The sequence below is a fragment of the Urocitellus parryii genome, chromosome 6, assembly GCF_045843805.1.
Source record: "Urocitellus parryii isolate mUroPar1 chromosome 6, mUroPar1.hap1, whole genome shotgun sequence".
Lineage (NCBI taxonomy): Eukaryota > Metazoa > Chordata > Mammalia > Rodentia > Sciuridae > Urocitellus > Urocitellus parryii.
This window is the reverse complement of record NC_135536.1, coordinates 118592301-118610420: the sequence shown is the minus strand read 5'-3', so window position 1 is coordinate 118610420 and position 18120 is coordinate 118592301. Positions and strand designations below refer to the sequence as shown.

At 56.8% G+C, this 18120-nt stretch overlaps 1 protein-coding gene across 1 annotated transcript in view; it reads left to right on the top strand.

Moving 5' to 3' along the window:
• The first annotated feature begins 3347 nt into the window (after positions 1–3347).
• Cspg4 (chondroitin sulfate proteoglycan 4) overlaps positions 3348–18120 on the top strand; it is a 36039-nt gene continuing 21266 nt past the window's right edge. The window contains exon 1 of the mRNA XM_026387789.2: positions 3348–3532. Coding sequence (XP_026243574.2) covers positions 3445–3532 — 88 coding nt within the window. The 5' untranslated portion in view covers positions 3348–3444. The remainder of the gene's footprint in view (positions 3533–18120) is intronic.

The following is an 18120-nucleotide window of genomic DNA, read 5'->3' as shown; positions in this document are numbered from 1 at the left end:
TTTTTTTTTTTTTTTTTTAAATAGGGGATTGAACCCAAGGATGCTTACCCACTGAGCCACATCCCCAGCCCTTTTCTATATTTGATTTAGAGACAGGGTCTCACTGAGTTGCTTAGGGCCTTGCTAATTTGCTGAGGCTGGCTTTGAACACGTGATCTTCCTGCCTCAACCTCCAAAGCCACTGGGATTATAGGCGTCTTCCATGTGTCCTAAGTCTCCTTTCCTCGCCACCTGCCATGTGCCCTGACCTGTACTAGGCTGGGAAGGGGACAGCCTAGGGGGTGTTGAAGAAATGACTTGCATCTCTTGACCCAGCCAGGCAGGCCCCAGAGAGAACCAGGAGAACTATGGAGATGAGTGCTGCAGGGAGTCTTTGGAGAAAGGTCAGTGTGTGAGAAGGAGGGCTTCCTGGAGGAAGGGAGCGTTTCCGGGATGCCTGGCCAACCCAAGCCTAGGGCAGTCATGGCAAACCAAGGTTGGCAGGCGGAGGGGAGACATGAACCAGGCCCAAGCATGCAAGGGAGGCCAGGTTAGCTCTGCTCAATTCAGGTTTGCCAAGGAGGCGAGGGAGGGGACAGCAAGGAGCTGTGGCTACCCCCATCCAACAGCCTTATTCTGAGCCAGCAGAAGACATTCAGAGATCAGTTCCAAAATGGTATGGGGGCTTCAACTTTCCGCCAGTCTGCCTGGAATGGCATTACTCCTAATCAGCCCTGGGTTCAAAGGCCAAGCCCAAGTGCACCAGAGCCCCTGCATGGCTTTCCATCTGAGCACCTTGGTTTCCTTATTTGTAATCATGGACTCTGCCCTTCAACACACACACACGTACACTCCCTCGAGCATCCAAAGCCCAGGTGATGTTTTATGAACGGGGAAGCCCCAGGAGAGATGTGAGAGCGTGGTTATTGCTAGGTACTGGCTGCCTTATTTTTCCAGGCCTGTGTTTCTCTGCCTAGCTAGCAACAAGGCAGGAGGAGGTGCTGAGCTAATCCCTACTCAAATCTCAGCTGTGGGCAGCAGTTCCCTATCTGGAAGTGACACAAACTTACAAACGACTCTCCTGGTGTAGTGGGTGAATCTGTGGATAGGGATCAGGGAAGATGGGAGAAGATGGGGACATGGAGCAGGTGGACATCTCTGCTTACGTTTTAGAATCAGAAAGAAGCAAAAACCTTCTCTTTTTTTCATTCCTAAAAAGGAAGCCCTTTTCCTCTAGTCTTCTGAGCAGCCCCCACCCCACAAGCCCTGGACCCATGCTTGACCAATAATTAGTCCCTAATAAGGACCGGGTACCTTGCTGACTCAGGAAAAGGAAAAATAAGAGAGAAGTTGTAGAAGCAATGGGCTTATTGTCATTGAAGCCAGCTGGGCATAGCCCACATGCCAGGACTACTAGGATGCCCAGATGAGAGTTCTTAGGTTTGCAAACATCCCTAGAGAATAGCAACAATTGGCTTCTGAGTATACCCCCAGCAGGCGTTTATTGAACACCTACTATATGCAGCTGCCTCTGAAGTGGAAAATTCAAGGTTCGAAGCTAATGTTCCGTCAAGGGAGGTAATATGAATGAAGCTGTATTTAAACTGAAACACAGCGATGAGTTTAGCATAGTGTCATACGCCTGTAATTTAGGAAACCGAAGCAGGAAGATCTCAAGCTCAAGGCTGATCTCAGCAATTTAGTAAGACCTTCAGCAACTTAGTGACACCTTGTCTCAAAATAAAAAAAATTTAAAAAGGATGGGTGTGTAGCTCAGTGGTAGAGTATCCCTGGTTCAATCCCAGTAAAAAGAGTTTCTCTCTTTTTTGGGGAAAAGAGAGGAAAAAAAGAAAGAAACATAGGCACATTTAGGAGAAAAAACAAGCACTACTTGAGTACCTACTGTATGTCAGCCTACTACTGGGCTAGGCGCTTGAGATACAATAAAGCATTCAATTCATCATAAACCCAATTTTATAAATGAAGAAACGAAGACACAGAGATAAAGGAACAAGCTCAAGGTTGGACAACCAAGTAGAAGATCTGGGATCTGAACCCAGGTCTGTCTGCATCCAAGACCACTACTCAACCAGCGCGGGGACCAGCACCCTCACACCATGCGATGGCAGTGAGAGCACTGGATTTGGGTTCAAAGACCCTGCTCCACCTATTAGGAGTTATGTAGATTTGCTCAAGTCCTTTAATCTCTCCTGACCCCAATGTTGTCATCTGCAAAATGGGGCTCAATTTTGTTGCAAACTATGAAGTGCTATACTCACAGGTCAAGGGGCTGGGAAGAGGGTGGAGGTTGGGTGGGGTTGGGTGTGGAATAGGTAGGTGGGATTCAGGGATTGGGGTCAGGGAAGGGAGGGAGAGCATTCTGGAGGTGCTCTTCCATCCCTTGACTGGATAAGAAACCAATGACAGGCAACCCCAACACTGGGTCTGGGCAGAAAACAGGCTAAAGCCTCTAGCACTGTGAACTCCAAGATAACATCGCCCTTTCTCCAACTCCTGCTTGGGACTAGACAGAAAGTTTTTGCCTGGGAGGGAGCCAGGAGAAAGGCCCCAGCCTGAAACTGTTAGGTAGGAGCTAAATCCAGGGCCAGATTTCCAGGAGGCAAGTCCCGGCAAATTAAAACACCAGGATTTTTAGGTGGGGTGGCCTGAGTTCCTGGGTCCAAATGGCCAGGGACCTACTCTCCACCTGAGGCTTTGTAAGACCATCTCCTGAGCCAGTTTCCTCCCCCTTTATGGGGTAATGGGTGGTCCTCACCCACCAGGCAAAGTTTCTTTGAGACAAATAATACCAGGAGATTGAGCATTCTTCCGCCATGTGGGGAAGCGCAGACATCTCTCCTTTACAGACAGAGAAGGTCAAGGTGGCAGGATCTGTGATCAGAGCCCTGCGCAACCTCCTGGAAGGGAGTCCTAAGGAGGCCTCGGGCAAGGTGGCCTGTTGGAATAGTGGGCTTCTGTCCCCACCCTAAGCCTGGAGTTTGTGGAGACACCCCATCAACCCTACAAGGGCAGAAGGGAGAGAAGAGAGGGGGATGAAGATTTGTTGTACCTACTCCCAGAGGGTTTCTTCAGGGGTCCTGGGGGTCAGCGTTTAGGAGGTCCGGACTCTTTGGGGACTTTGTCCCAAATATCCGGGTGGAGCCTAGGTCTGAGGGAGCAGTAAGGGTCCCCTCGACCCTGCCCTGGAAGGAGGAGCTCAGCACGGGCCCTTTAAGAAGGTTGGGGGTGGGGGCAGACGAGGGAGCCCCCGCCTGCCGCCCTCCCGAAACCCGAGCGCGGGTCGGCGCCTGCCCCGCCCCCCGAGTTAAGTACCGCGGGCGCCGAGCCCGGCCCAGCCCCGACGCAGAGCCCGCTCCGCTGTCGGGACTGCGGACTCGGGACTCGGGACTCGGGACTCGGGACTCCGCTACGCGTCGCGCCAGTCCTGCCGCCCAGCCCGCCGCGATGCGCTCCGGCCCGCGGAGCCCGCCTCCAGCCCCCGCCCTGGCCCTGGTTCTGACCCTGGCTCTGCTGGCCCGACAGGCATCTGCAGGTGAGTGGGGGGCCGAGACCTCTGGCTGGAGCTATGAGAGGCTCCTCAGAGGGAAAAGGGACCAGAGGGGCCAGAAGAGGCCCCCAGATGAGGAGTCAAGGCGGTCTGAGCTTTCCCTGCTCCAGGCTGCGGTCTCCAGGGTTCACCCTGGGGTGGACGTGGGGAACCCCAGAGAAAGCTCTTGATCTGGGTTATGGGGGACTCTGGTTGTCCGAGGTTGTCCAGCTTGGGTGACCAGGGGCCCTGGAGTCAGATTGCCTAGGGCGTGGCTCTACCCTCTGGGATCCTCTAAGCCTGCCTCAATGCCATCCAGGCTCTGTGTGCCCGGCAGGCTTGGGGTGACCATGTTGGGTGCACTTTGTCACTCAGTGACAGTAGAAGCGCGCACCCCAACCACAGATGCCATATGCCATCTATGGGACTGCTGTGTGGCGGGAAATGGAGAAGGAGCCACCCTGCCTCACCCTGTGTATGGTGCCCCCCGTGCTTCAGCCATCACCTCCTGGTTGTTTCTGGCCCCCTGCACCTTCCCCTCCCGTTGTTCCCAGGTGGTCTTGTTTTTTTGGCTCTGGGGATTGAACCCAGGTGTTTCACCACTGAGCTACACCCCCATACCTTTTTTAAGTTTTGATTTTGAGACAGGTTCTCACTAAGTTGCTTAGGGCCTTGCTAAATTACTGCTGCTGGCTTTTAATTTACAATTCTCCTACCTCAGCCTCTTGAGCCATTGGGATTACAGGTGTGTGCAACTGTGCCTGGCTCCAGGTGGTCTCTTGGGCCCCTGGCCTCTGCTGCCACTTCCCCCTCTTCCTTCTGCCTTTGTCTCCCGCTCCTTTTCCCTCTCTCCTTACTGAGAGGCCTGGTTCGTGACAGGACCACCCATCCTTCAGCCTCCTAGAGGCAAGGCCGGAGCCCCCAAGTATCCTGTGTCCCAGGAGAGGCGACTCCTTTAAACAGATCCAGGCAGCCACCCCCATGCCACACCTCCCTGTCCCTAGTACTAATGCCCCAGCAAGGACTGAATGAAAGTTTGCCTTCTGAAAGGTGCTGGTCTGCCTCCCCTGTCACCATGCCAGGAATCTCAACATTACAGCATTCTTCCTTTAGTGAAGGCATAGTCTAGTTATGCCATAAGAACCGTGGCCTCAGGGCCCATCGGTCATTACTACCCCTGTATGAATCAGTGCTTCAGCCTACATCTTTTGGGACCAATCCCAAGAGCAACTTTGAGCAGAGGAGGGGCCTGAGCCTCCCTTCCAGGGGCCCAGGCCACACCCTTCTCCCCATCAGATGGGGAAGCCAGTTCTAAAGGAGAGCATCACAAGGTGCTCAGAAGGGAAATGAGTCAGGGAAGGACCCCCCTGTACTGGGGTGAGTCAGGGCTGAATTGCTGGGCTCCCTGTTTCTACCGCAAAGACCTAGTCCCCTAAGATCTCAGGGTGGGTCTCCAGAGACATGGGAAGGGGGCATCCAAGATGACTGGGGAGGTCAACTCATCCATCCTATGCCCAAGGGAGAGATTCCCAACACCCCCACCTCCTTGGGCTTCAACTGAGGGGCAGTCTCAAGTACCACCAGCAACATGCACATCATGCCAGGCAGTGAGGGGTGCTCAGAAAAGGAAAGGCTGAACTTTGACTTATTCAGGAGACAGAAAAGCAGATTAAAACTCAAACAGCATGCTGGGCGTGGTGGCATGCTCCAGTAATCTGGGCAGTTTGGGAGGTTGAGGCAGGAGGATTGCAAGTTGAAGGCCAGCCTCAGTAACTTAGCAAGGCACTAAGCAACTTGGTGAGACCCTATCTCAAAATGGAAAAAATGAAAACAGCTGGAGATGTAGCTCAGTGGTAAAGCACCCCTGGATTCAATCCTTAGTACAAAAAAAAAAAGAAAAAGAAAGAAAGAAAAGAAAAATCCTAGTTGTATATGCAAAGATCCAAATCAAAAGTATGGAGCAGAGGAAATCGGGATGGGACAGGGATCCCTGAGACCAGCCCTGGAGTCTGGGAAGGGAGTCAGCATTCCAGGCACTCCGTGCCTGAGCAAGAGAACTGAGGTGGTGTGAGATGAGGGGTGTTGGGATCAGAAGGCATATTTTGAGCACAGGCCAAGGAGAGCCATTGGGCTGGGGCATTGAAACCGTAAATGGCAAAATGAAGCCCATAGCCTATGCCCAGTTGGCGACTGGAAGCCAATGAAGGCTTTAGGGCAGGAAAGTAGCAAGGTGCCTGTGGAATTTTATAACATGAAGCTGACCTCTGACTTTAGGATTTGGAAATGGGGAGGGGGTGAAAGAGCTGGTATTCTCACCCCTGCCATTCCCCACCCCCACCAGGCACTGCTCCCCCCTCGTCCCCCCCAGCCCCTGTGCCAGGCAGAGCTCCTGTCCAACCAACCTGTCTGTCACCATGCCTGGCCCAGCTCCCTGCAATAGGGGCAGCCCCTACCTGGGGAAGGCTTCCCTCTCCACTGTTCTGGAGACGCCCCATCACTCCTCAGCAGCCTGGGAGTCGGGCCTTCTTGGACTATCTGTACAAATTGGGAAACCGAGGCCCCAGGGAGTAAGCAAGGTGTTCTAAGTCCCAAGAAGAGCTCCCAGCCCTGCGTCATTATGACCTATGGATGAAAAATGTGCCTCTAGCTCCTTGCAGGCCCTGGGAGAGAGAGGGTGTGAGCCAGAGCCTGGAGGACAGGCACACAAGAAAGGAGACAGCATTGATTTTTTTAAAGAAGTAGTTGGCGACAATACCTTTATTTTGTTTATTTATTTTTATGTGATGCTGAGGATTGAACCCAGGGCCTCGCACGTGCTAGACAAGAGCTCTTCCACTGAGCCACAACCCCAGCCCTAGAGATGGCGTTTCTGTCCATATGAGAAAAAAAAAACCTAGGAGGTCAGAGGGAGCGCAGAGCATACAGGGACGATAGCTCCTGTACCTCTTCTTTGCCCTGGCCTGGCTTGACTCTGAAAGACAGAGAGTGAGGGACTGAGGTGGGACCCCCATGCAGCGCCTGACCTGCAGGGTTTTGTTACCTGGATAGGAACTCTGAGCTGAGGGGTGCTGCAGAGAGCAGGGCAGGGGCCAGAGCCTTGCCCCAGCCCACTTGGACTCTAGAAAAGCTGTCCCTGAACCAAGTGTAACTGAGCCCCCTCCCGCACCCACCAGCCCAGGCAGGATAAGAAGGGCCTTTCAGTGCTGCTGCTCCGGGTGGGAGCGGCTGGGGGAGGGTGGGCCGCGCCAGGTGGGCCCTGTGGCTGGCGGCTGGCGGGAGCGTGTGCAGCTCGCAGAGGAAGTGTATAGGCTGCCTCTGGGAACTGGGCGTGCTGCCCGAGAGGGTGGGCAGGGGAGGGGGAGTTGGAAATAGCCCTGATGTCCACTCTCACTGGCGCTCACAGATGTGGGTGCACAGAAGAGGACGCAGAGACGCATGGACCCTGGGCACAGCCTTGCTCACCAACCCAGACAAAGGGGCTGACACCAGGAGCCCGTCTCGGGGGTCCCTACCTCCCAGACCTGGCCTGGGCAGCACCTTGGGGAGAAGTGAGCCAGGGTGGGGTCAAAGGGCGTTGTGCTGAGCAGGTGGACAGGGGGGTGATCCAGGGCCTGGGCCTGCTCCCTCACCACCTCCCCCCAAAATCTTGGCACCATCAGCTCCCTTCTTGCCTCCCTCTGACCTGGCATGGGTCCAGTTCTATAGAACCTTCTAGAGTTAAGACTTTCTCCAGGTACAGGCAGAGCCTGGGTTTCACACTAACTGTATTACCATCATTCCTGAATTGGTGTGAATAATTTTGGAATGAATTAAATTAAAATGAACAGCTCTGTGCTTGAACTCTCTTTGGGGTAGGAGTTCCTAGTTCTCCACTTCTTGGGAGGCTCCTTACTTCCAAGCCTGCAGGGCAAAGGAGGGAGCCATCTTATCCCTGAGCTCCGACCTCCAGACACCTCTTGGTGGGCCCTGGCCATGTTACAGCAGCACTGCCGGTCGGGGAAACAGCCCCACAGGTCACTCCCTGGACACACAACCGTGGCGTCCTTACCCACCCCAACAACAGCGGGCCTTCCTGGATCCGGCCCAGTGGCCACACCCCACAGAGGGCTCAGGCCTTCCAGCAGGGAGAGACAGCTCCCTGCTGTCCCCCCATAATCCTCCAGCAATTGTTCCCCACCTCTCTAAACCCTCTACCTTTTCAGAGCAGAAGCAAATCCCCTTCAAAAAGCCCCCCACATCTTAGCTAGGGCAGCCAATGAAGCCACCTCTGTCTCAGATGTAAGGTGTTACCCCTGAGGCTGCTGTCACAGTGGCTTGGTGGCCTGGGTGGATCTGGCCAGGGACAGTGCCTGTCTTGTTGACCATTGCTTCCTCCTGTTCCATGCCTACCCACGCCCGTCGGCTCCCAGGCCTGCCAGTTCTGGTGTGCGTTAGCCAGGCCACCAGCCATGCCTCATGCTTAAACGTTTCAGCATGGCTGTCTCTCTGGTGGCTTAATGGTTGGTCGGTCAGTTGTCCTGGTGCGTCAGCGAGACTGCCTCCCTCCCTGGACTCTACTGCAGAACACCCACCCCAGACCAGCTCACCCCCTGCTGTGGTTCAGCGGGAATTCGAAGCTCAGGGCAGGGAAGCTGCCGGACCAGAGTCACACAGCGCCTCCTGTAGGCCTCCCTGACCTTTGTCCCTATTCCCTGACTTGGGTGGCAGCCTCACCCACAGGACCAGAAGCTTCCCTGGGGTGGACGTCCCCTCTGCTTTCTCTCGGGCTCTCCATCACACTGTGAGCTCGGGGCTGGGCCCACAGAGGGCCCGGAGGCTTTCCAACAATGGCCTCTTACACCTGAGTCCAGCTGGAGGCAGCAGAGCCCGGGAACACAGGGCCCTGTCCCTCCCCAATTCATGCCTAGCAGCTCCCTGAACGTAAGTTTGTAGATGGAGTTTTTGTGTAAGATGTGGTCTTGACAGAGGGACCTGTGACTTTAAAAAGAAAAAGAAAAAAAATCTTTGAAAACGTCCTGGCTTTCAAAGACTCCCAAATCAGACTGATACCAAGGTTCCCTGGAAGATGTCCTTCACTATCTGGGGAACCTGAAGGCAGGCGGGGTGCAGGCCAGGACCCCAGCTTCCTGGCAGCCAGACCTGGGAGCTCTGGGTCTCTCCTGCCCCAACTTCCCACTCCTGTTCTTCCTGGAAGCATGTAACATCCTGAGCCCCCAGCGGGGAATGCCTCCTTGTCTGCTGGGCTGTGCCCTTCTCTTCCCCCCAGGGTATCAGCTTCCATGTTCAAGGTTATCCTGTGTCCCAGGGATGGCTGATGAACTAGGCCATCAGATAACCATCCATTGTTCCCTGCACCCTCCACCTCTGTCCACACTGATCTCTGCAACTGGCCTTCCCTCCCCTTCCCTCCCAGGCTCAGCCCAGCAGGACACCCTCTGGGAGACTTTTCTAACCACAGATGGTCCTGAGACCCACAGCCTGCTCTGCCTCTCTCCTGGGATCCTGCCCACTCTCACTGGCCCTCTGCCCCCTGGTCCATGGCCTTCATCACCTAGCAGATGTGTGTGCATGTGCATGTGTACACACACTCAGACACACGGCGCTATTCAGCGTCTCCAGCCCCTGAGCCAGCAGCCCTGGGGGAAACCCCCAACTCAGGACACACAGCCTTTGGCTCCACAGACAGGGCAGGGCCTCTGGCCTGGGCCGGTCTACTCTCTGGGGACCTAAAGGGAACTGGGAAGAGGAGACCAACTTCCGTTCCCACCTAAGAGCAACCCCTTCCCCCGCCCACATTTCAGGAGGGAGCAGCTATAAATATCAATGGGCCCAGGATGCTGATTCCCACGACACCGGCCCTGCCCTGCCCCCTTTGCTTGTGCACAGCAGCTGGGGCCAGGCTGGCTGTCCTGTAGCTGGAGGCCAGCCAGGGAGGCCTCAGGCGCTGGTACACACACACACACACACACACACACACACTTCCCACCCAGATCAGGGAAGGAACAAATCACCCTTTACCCTTTTTGGGAGTCTCCTGTCCCGACTCCCCTCTTCCCCTTCTGAGTCCTCAGCTCCCTGGGGACTACATGGGGGGCGGGGTGAGCAGGAGCAGTTGCTAACATGGTGTGAGAGAGCTGGGGATGGCATTCCAGCCCTACTACTCTATGTGTGACCTTGGGCAAGTGACTTGGCCCCTCCAAGCCTCTCCGTTTTCTCCTCTCTAAAGTGGAAATAAGCCAGGCACAGTGCACACGCCTATAATCCCCAGCCAGCTGGCTGGCTCTCCATTGCAAGTTCAAGGCCAGGCTCAGTAACTTAGTGAGACCCTGTCTCTAAATTTAAGAAAGGGCTGAGGATGTGGCTCAGGGTTAAGCACCCCTAGGTTCAATCCCTGGTACAAAAATAAATAAATGACCAGAAAACCTCCTAGCAATTCCATGTGTTAAGGATTTAACAAGATTCTTGACCTGAAATAAACACCCAGCCAGGTCTGCACCTGAGGTCACTGTTAGGGTTACTACCGTGTTCTTCCTGGGGTCTGGCAGGGAGCAATATGGGAGCCTTCATCAGGAGCCTTTAGGAAGTTTCCAAGGCAAGAGCTCAGAAGAGGTGAGTCTGGGGGATCAAGTGGCAGAGGGGAGGTGGCTTTCCACGATGGCACCAGCCAGCTGCTGCTTACCAGCCCAGGACCCTACAAAAAGTAGGGCCCCTGCATCTGCAGTGGCTGGTGTGCCAAGCTCAAACCTCCCCCACCCGCAGGAGAAGCAGAGACAGCCCCTCAAAGCCCTCCAGGGCCCACTTCCCAAGGCCCACAGCCCCTGGGCAGGACACAGGAGCTGGAGGCAGCAAGAACCCGGTCAATGGGGTCGAGCCACTGACCAAGTAGAACTCAGACCTGGTCTGCAGAGCAGGTGGCTGGGGAGAAGAGAGTGAATGTCTGCTTATGGGCCAGACAGCCTAGAAGCCTATCTTTTCCTTGCTCTCTGCCAATCTCTTAGGGGCTCCCTCTTGGTATATGTAGACTCTGGCCAGGGCCCAGTGACATGAGATGACTCAACTGCCAAAAACTACCATGGAGCTGTTAACCACCACCCATGATAAACAATGGTGGCTACATCATGAGGAGCAGAAATCCAGATTGAAGGAGGTGAAGGATCCTCTCTGGGGTGTTGGTAATGCCTGAGGTCCCTCTGTGTGAAATTAGAGCTGGGGAAGTGAGAGGAAATGAGTGTCCAGAGGTGGCTAGAGTGGAGCAAGCAGCCTGAGGCAGTGACAACTGCTGGGACTCTCTGGATCAGCCAAGGCCTCCAGATTGAGATCCATCTGTGTGGACAATCTGCCTTTACCCCCAAAGGGATAACTTTTCTCCGTTGGCCACTGGGCAGAATCCAGCAAGCTCCCCGGATATGTGCTAGTAGAATCCAGGCGCCTTCCCTTGGCCAAGTTTCCATTTCCAGGCATCTGGAGCCCAGCTGAGCCCTTCTAAGGAAGGATAATCAGGCGGGGTCCTGTTTCTCCAAGTACTGACAGCCCTGGGATGAGGGAGACTGTTACAGGGATCTGAGCCTGTGATAAGTTGAGATACCTGGCCCTGCTGTGTGGCCTTGGGCAGACTCCTGTCCCTCTCTGGGCCTCTGAGTGGGATCTTCAGTCTTCCAGATCAGCTCTAAATTTCTGAGCTCCAGCCTATTGAGAATAGGGTAGGGGAATTATGCTTCTGTCCAGAGAAAGCAAACTGTTCATCCTGGGTCACACAGCAGGGCAGGCAGGTCCTGAAATGGGGCTGAGAGGCAGCCTCTGGCATTGGGAAATTACTTTCCTAAGTTGGCACGGAGCCCTGGGGCTCTCCCGGGAAGAGCGTAGCAGCTCCTCTCCACCCCCGGTTCCCATCTTCCACCCGCTGGCCCCAGCCCCACCCTGCCAAAAATAAACCCAGACCACCCCGTCCAGACCCACCCGGCCCCTCACAGCCAGTTGAGTCACCGCTGGGAGCTGCTCCTTTTTTAACTGTCTGAGTCACTGGTTGTGGCTCTGGCTCTGAGACACATGCCCCAGGCTGGAGTCACCCCACCGCCCTGAGGAAGCACGGCCAAGAGGGGTCCGGCAGAGGCCAGGAGCAGGTGTGAGGCCTGCGGTGGCCTCAGCTTGTGACCTCTCAGGCTGGGGACTCCCTCCCCAGCAAGCCAGAGACCAGAGCTGCCCCAAGAGTCCTGGCTTTGCCCTGTCCCTTCCATCCATTGGAGGACCTTGGGACGGGGCTGGGGATGTGGCTCGGTGGTGCAGCACTTCCTAGCACGCGCAGGACCCTGGCTTCCAACAATGATAAAGGATGGTGGTGACAAGTTCACTGCAGGGCCTCCAACCTGCAACTACTAAGAACAGAGGGTCCCCAGGCCCTGGGACAGGAGGGGCTGCGGGTCTGGCCTGTGGGGCAGAGGCCACAGAGGTGCCTGATGCCTTGCTCACCTGGATCCAACTGAGATCCTGCCGTGCCTAGAGCACATGAGACTCCAGGGAACAGAAACCCCTCCCTGTCTTCCTTGAGCCTCCCCTTTCCCCTCTGCCCCAGGGTCAGCTGGCCTGCAGGCCGCTCTCCCCAGCCCTGCTCTCCCATCTTGTCCTCCCCCAGTTCTGCCTCCCCATGTCTGGTCCCTTTTCTCTGGGTCCCCCTTCATGGAACGCTGGGGGAGTCTGAGGTGCTTCCTCTGCTGCTGGCACCCTGGCCCTCCTCAGTAGACATCACAGACCCCTCTCCACCCAGGGACCAATCCTGAGAGACATTTTCTATCCTCCTCCCTCGGGTCTCCTCCCCAGCCCCAAAGCACAGGCTACATCCTGTCCCAGCCAATTCAGGATCCCACAGGCACTTCCTTGGGGGCTAGGGGTGGGCAGGGGCCTGGGAATGGCCCCGCCCCGCAGCCCCTGCCTGAGCAGGAGCCTGCATGGCCTCAAACCAGTCCCTCCGTGTCTGTGGCTCTGGCCCCCAGCTATAAATAGGGGCTCTGAGTCTATTTTCTTAAAAAACAAGCACCAGATTCGGTCACCACAGGCCCAGAAAAGCACTCCCTGCCGGGCCAGTCCCCACCCTCTCTGGCCTTTGAGCACAGAGGCCCTGGAGGGCTGGAAAGCAGGGGTGCGGCCAGGTGGCAGAGAGCTGGGGTGGGCTCCCAGAGGGGCCAGGCGGGGATGTGGCCGCCACTGGCGCCCTGCAGCGGCCCTCCCTCCTCCCTTTCCATCTTCTTTCACTGTCCCCAAGACTCACAGTGTTCACAGAGAGGTGGCAGTAACGCAGATCCCCAAGTCCTAGCTGAGCGTCTTTGAACCCCAGTTGAAGAGAAGGTGCCTTGGGTCGGGGGTGGATGGACTGGTTCCTGCAGGAACAAAGGGGCAGAAGAGCTTTGGGGTACGGGGCGGGACAGGGAAGGCCCAGCCCAGCCCAGGCAGGGAATGGGGACCTGCTAGGTGTCCATGAGAAAGCCCAAGGTCCAGTCAAGCTGGTGTCGAGTGTCCAGGGGAGGTGACAGGAAAGCCTGGCTGGCAGCGGCCAGGCCATCCCTGGGCTCCAGTTGTGCTGGGGTCTGGAGGCCCGGCCCTGGGGGAGGGAGGCTTGGAAGGCGCCCAGGCAGGGAAGGAGGATGCAGGGACCCAGTTCAGGTGAGCTGTGGCTGCTGCCAGAGGGACAGGAAGGTCCTTGAACCAGACAGGGATGGCACAGAGGAGAAGGAGACAAACTTAAGGGAGAATTTAGAAGCAGGATTGAGAGTCTGGGTATTCGTCACCTTTGGAGAAGGAGGAAGAAGAGGGTCTAGGGTGACTCAGGTTTCTGCCCAGCAGTGGCTGCTGGATGGACCTTCACTGACTGGAGAGCAGGTTGGGGAGAGGTGACTCCGAGGCCGGCTTATGGTGGGTGGTCTTAGATGTCCTGTGGGCATATCAGCTAAGAGGCCATGTCTGAGGTTGGAGGAGAAAAGGTGGGTGAGAGTGAATGGGAGCCGTGAGCCTGGCCCCCGGGGGCCGCGGGGCTGACAGATGCCAGCTGGAGGGATCCTGCCCCCCGAGGTGAGACCTCAGCATGGGGACCTCTGGAGGGCCACAGCCTCCTACTGGCAGTGCCTGGAGCTTGCTGCATGCCTGTCTGTGTGGGGAGCTCTGCCTGATGGAACCCTTCTAATGGGGCCAAATGCCACCTCCATTTGATCCCTTTAGTCCCCCAGATGCTAATGTTCCCCCTGCAGCCCGTGTCCGTGGGTCTCATGATGTGCAGGTAGCTTGTCAGGGGACATGGGCCCTAGGTCTGTCCTTAGAAGCTTCTAGCCCGTGGGGGTACAGCGCAGTGGACGAGTGCGTGCTTGGGCCAAGGTTGGGGCTCAGTGGTAGAGCGTTTGCCTGGCACAGGAGAAACACTGGGGTCGATCCTCAGCACCACATAAAAATAAATAAAGGTACTGGGTCCACCTACAACTAAAGAAAAAAGGAAAAGTGTGCATGCTTAGTGTAATGTAAGCCAGGCCCTGGGGTGGATTCCCTGCACCAAAAAAAAAAAAAAAAAAAAAGAAAAGCAGCAGCTTCCAGCCTGGCTAGGCTTGTGGCCATTTATACTAGAGGTGGTTCTGCTGTACCCACTGAGGTGACCACAGCTTTCTGCCAGCCACTGACCCTGGGATCCAGGCATATATCATTCTCCCCTCTTAGGCCCCTTTCATGGATGGGAAAACTGAGGCCAGAGAAAGCATGAGGCATGTGTCTCTGAATGACATGGGGGAGGCCTCTGACCTGGCATCTGCTCTGGACAAGGGACTTTTTTCTGGGTCATTCTGCTCATCTTCCCTGTGGGTCACATGGGGAACTAAGGATGAGATGGCCATGGCTTTTCCAAGGCGCATGGCCACCGGGCTTCAGATCCAAGCCACTGTCCAGATCGAGGACCATTGTTTCCCGCCCCAGCTCACACACTCACACTCTCCAGGGTAGCCTGCCAGGCAGGGGAGCCCAGCCACGTCCCCACAGCCTTGTCCTTAGGACCTTCTTGCCCCGTGGCTGCGGAGCCAAGGAGAGACTGGGAGAAGAACAGTAGGTTCCCCGCTCGGAATCCTGCCCAGGGAAGGCCCAGGGTACAGTCCAGACCCCCTGCCCTCCTGACCCCTTCCTGACCTTCAAGCCCCCCAGTGGGCAGGGCTGGCACTCACACAGTCTTCTGGACCTGGCCACCTCCCACCAGCCCCCGAGGCAGGTCCCTTCCTCTTCTGGCAGCCCCAGAGCCAGACCTCACAACCCCTCCAGAAGAGGCTGGGCTGGCGGCCCAGCAGATGCTTTCCTGCCCCGCCCACCTCCACCCCTCCCTGACACAGGGAGCCTCAGGGGGGCAAGAAGGGAAAAAGTGTGTCTCCGCAGGCGCAGGCCACGGGCCAGCTCTCACACCCTCGTCCTCTGCAGCCAGGGCAGATGTTCCACTTCCGAGCCACAGCCCGCTTTTTGTGCCCGGGATGTTGCACACACACCCTGTCGACACCCCCAGCACCCAGCCCCAGCCACACCCAGCTCCACCTCTGCTCCCCTGAGGCCGAGCCTGAGGGAGTGTCCTCTCTGAGCCCCAGCTTCCTTGCCTGGAGAATGGGAGCCGCAGGAGCTGGGTGGCCCCAGGCCAGGTGACTTCCTCCTCTTTCTCTTTCCAGCAAGAGGGGCCACTGAGATGAGAGCCCCACGTCCCCTAGGTCCTGGAAAGCCAGGGACTGGGGATGTGGAAAAGAGCCAGGAGATCCACCCATCTTCCCGAACAAGGAGGAAAATTATAAGGCAGGGAAGAGCCTCCTGGAATGGCTCCCCACCACAGCAGCCCCACCCTCTGGGCCCGGGCCTGGGGAGCAGTGGTTCTTCACAAAGACGCCATTGAAGCCCTTCCTCCCCTCCCACCCCTCCAGCCTGGGCTGGACTCTGGGCTGCTGCTTCCCTCCAAACCTCTCATTTTCCCTCCCACTTCCTCTGTGCCCCACATGGCCCCAGGGTTGGGACACATGGCGGGGAGCCCAGAACACCAGTCTGCCCCTGTAGGCCTCCATGGACCAAGCTCGCCATCCACCACCCCACCCATCCCCTGCTGTCTGTCCGGGGGCACTCATCTTGCAGAGGAGGGCCCTAATTTGGAAATATGCCCTAATATATGCCCCTCTGCATGGTGACTCATGGCACTTGGTTAGAGGACCTGTAGCTGAGGCCAGCGCCCAGGGGGCCAGAACTGAAGCAAGAGCCAGGGAAATCACTCTCCTGCCCTGGCCTCCTTTGAAAGGGACCGGAAAGGCCATGAAAGGAGAAGGTCAAGTGCCTGGGGTGAGAGTCTCGTGACTCAAGAGTTCTGGGGTGGAGTGGGAGGGAGCCACCCTGACCCCAGCAGAGGTCTCCGCAGTGCCTGTTTGTGGAGGCCGTCCACCCTGAGCCCTGTGGAGCCTGGCATTCAGCTCTCCACCGGGATGAGGTCTTGTCACCTGAGAGGGATGGCTGCCATGTTAAGTTCCGTATGATTTTGAACTCATCTCCCACTGTCCGGAGGCACATCTTGAGCCAGCGGAGGAGCAGTGGCTGCTGGTTATAGAACCATCTGGAATCAGGGATCTAGAATGGCTGAAAACCCATGACTGCCATGTGGGCTGCAGGTGTGGGGTCTGCAGCTCCCCGACAGCAATCCCGGCCGGCAATGAGCCATCTAGCCTTGGCTCTGGTGACCCCACTGTCACGTCACCCCTGGACAGGCTATGTTGTCCCTTGGGTCTGACCTGAAGTCTGCCCCCTGTAAATCCCATGGCACCTTCAGAGTAGCAGAGTTGGGGGGAGGGTAATAACTCAAGTTTGGGACGGCCAAGCCTTGGGGGGGTGATAATGGAGAGTTTGCTGGGGAGGAGGTTCCCGAGAGGCTGGCACCTGAGCAGGTCCAAGAGGCAGTGTCTCCCTCATGATGGGAGCCCAGACAGGAGGCAGACACAAGGCAGGGAAGGGGCCCTCCCGTCCTGTCCAGTGTCCAGAGTTCATGGTGGACCAGAGTGTGGACCCAGGGTTCCCATCCTTACCACCCACTCACCTCCTCATTGCCTGTGGCTGCTGACCCGGGCACACCCACACACCACCCACACGGCCATGCAGGCTCCGTGCCCTCCCTCCGCACATCCCTTTGCTGTCCTTCCTTGGAGATGGGAGAACCGGCCCAGAGCAGCAGCCCCACAGGCTCTGCCTGCAAATCAGAGGCCTGTCCACCCCACCCCACCTCCTGTCAGTGTCCCTGGCCTCAGGGCCGAACACTGGTGTTAAGAAGAGCTGATCCCCTCACCCTGGGTGGTGTGGTGGCACATGCCTATCATCTCAGCCAGGAGGCTGGGGCAGGAGGATCCCAAGTAGTCTGGGCAACCCCTAACTCAAGACAAAAAAAGGCTGGGGATGGAGCCCTTTGATGGCCCAGGTGGTAGCAACCCTGGGTTTAATTCCTAGTACTGAAAAAAGAGAGAGAGAGAGAGAGAGAGAGAGAGAGAAAGAGTGTGTCCCTTGAAGCTCCAAGGGAAGGAATCTGGCCCATGGTCTAGAGGGCTGGGTGACCTCAAAGAGGGCCTGGCTGCTGGAGCGGGGCACCAGGTCCATCCTGCTCTCACACAAGGCCAGCATTCAGCCTCCAGGTGGGCCACCCCCAACACACCCATCCTCCAGGGGAGACAGAGAGGACTTCATCCCTGCCTCGGCCCTCCCACGCACTGCACACCATGACCCCCTCAGGCTGCCTCAGACTCCAGCCTCTCCCAGACCTGCCACCCCTGGTGCCAAACCCCAAGGGGCTATGGTGAGAAGTCCAGCTCCACCCAGGCGGGACTTCTCCCTCCCCCGCTGGCCCCCTCCTCCCTCCTGTCCAGGGAGGCAGGGCCTCTGCCAACATCCTACCTTCTCTGTCCTCCATCTCCTGCCTCTGCCTTGGTCTGAATCCCTGGGTTTACTCTTTTTTTTTTTTTTTATCCTTTGATACTAGAAATTGTACCCAGGGGCACTTAACCACTGAGCCACATCCCAACCCTTTTATTTTTTCTTTTGAGATTGGGTCTCACTGACTTGTTTAGGGCCTTGCTAAGTTGCTGAGGCTGGCTTTGAACTCACGATCCTCCCGCCTCAGCCTCTCTGGCTCCTGGGATTACAGGTGTGCGTGACTGCGCCGGGCTTCTCATTCTAAGTTTCAGTCTCTCTCTCAGGCCCCCTGTCTCCAGGTTGGCTCTCGCATCCCTGCCTTCTAGCATTTGTGAATGAATGAATGATGAATATGCCCCCCTTCCCAGCCACCTCTCCCTTAGAGCAGCACTCAGTGCCCCCCAACACTCCCATGCCCGGGTCTCCAGGCCCACCTGAGCTGGGCTCTGGTCATTTCTCACTGGCCATCCTGCCCGGTGGCTCTGGGCTCCCACTTACTCCCTTATAAAGTCAGGCAGCAGCAGACACCCAGGAATGCTGCCACCGCCCATGACGCACGCCGGCTGTGGGGCCTGCCTGGCTGCCCCCAGGCAAGCGGGAATGTGGCGGGGAGCAGGGCACAGAGGGATCCGCTGCCAGGGAGTGGGGTGCCCCCGGGGAGC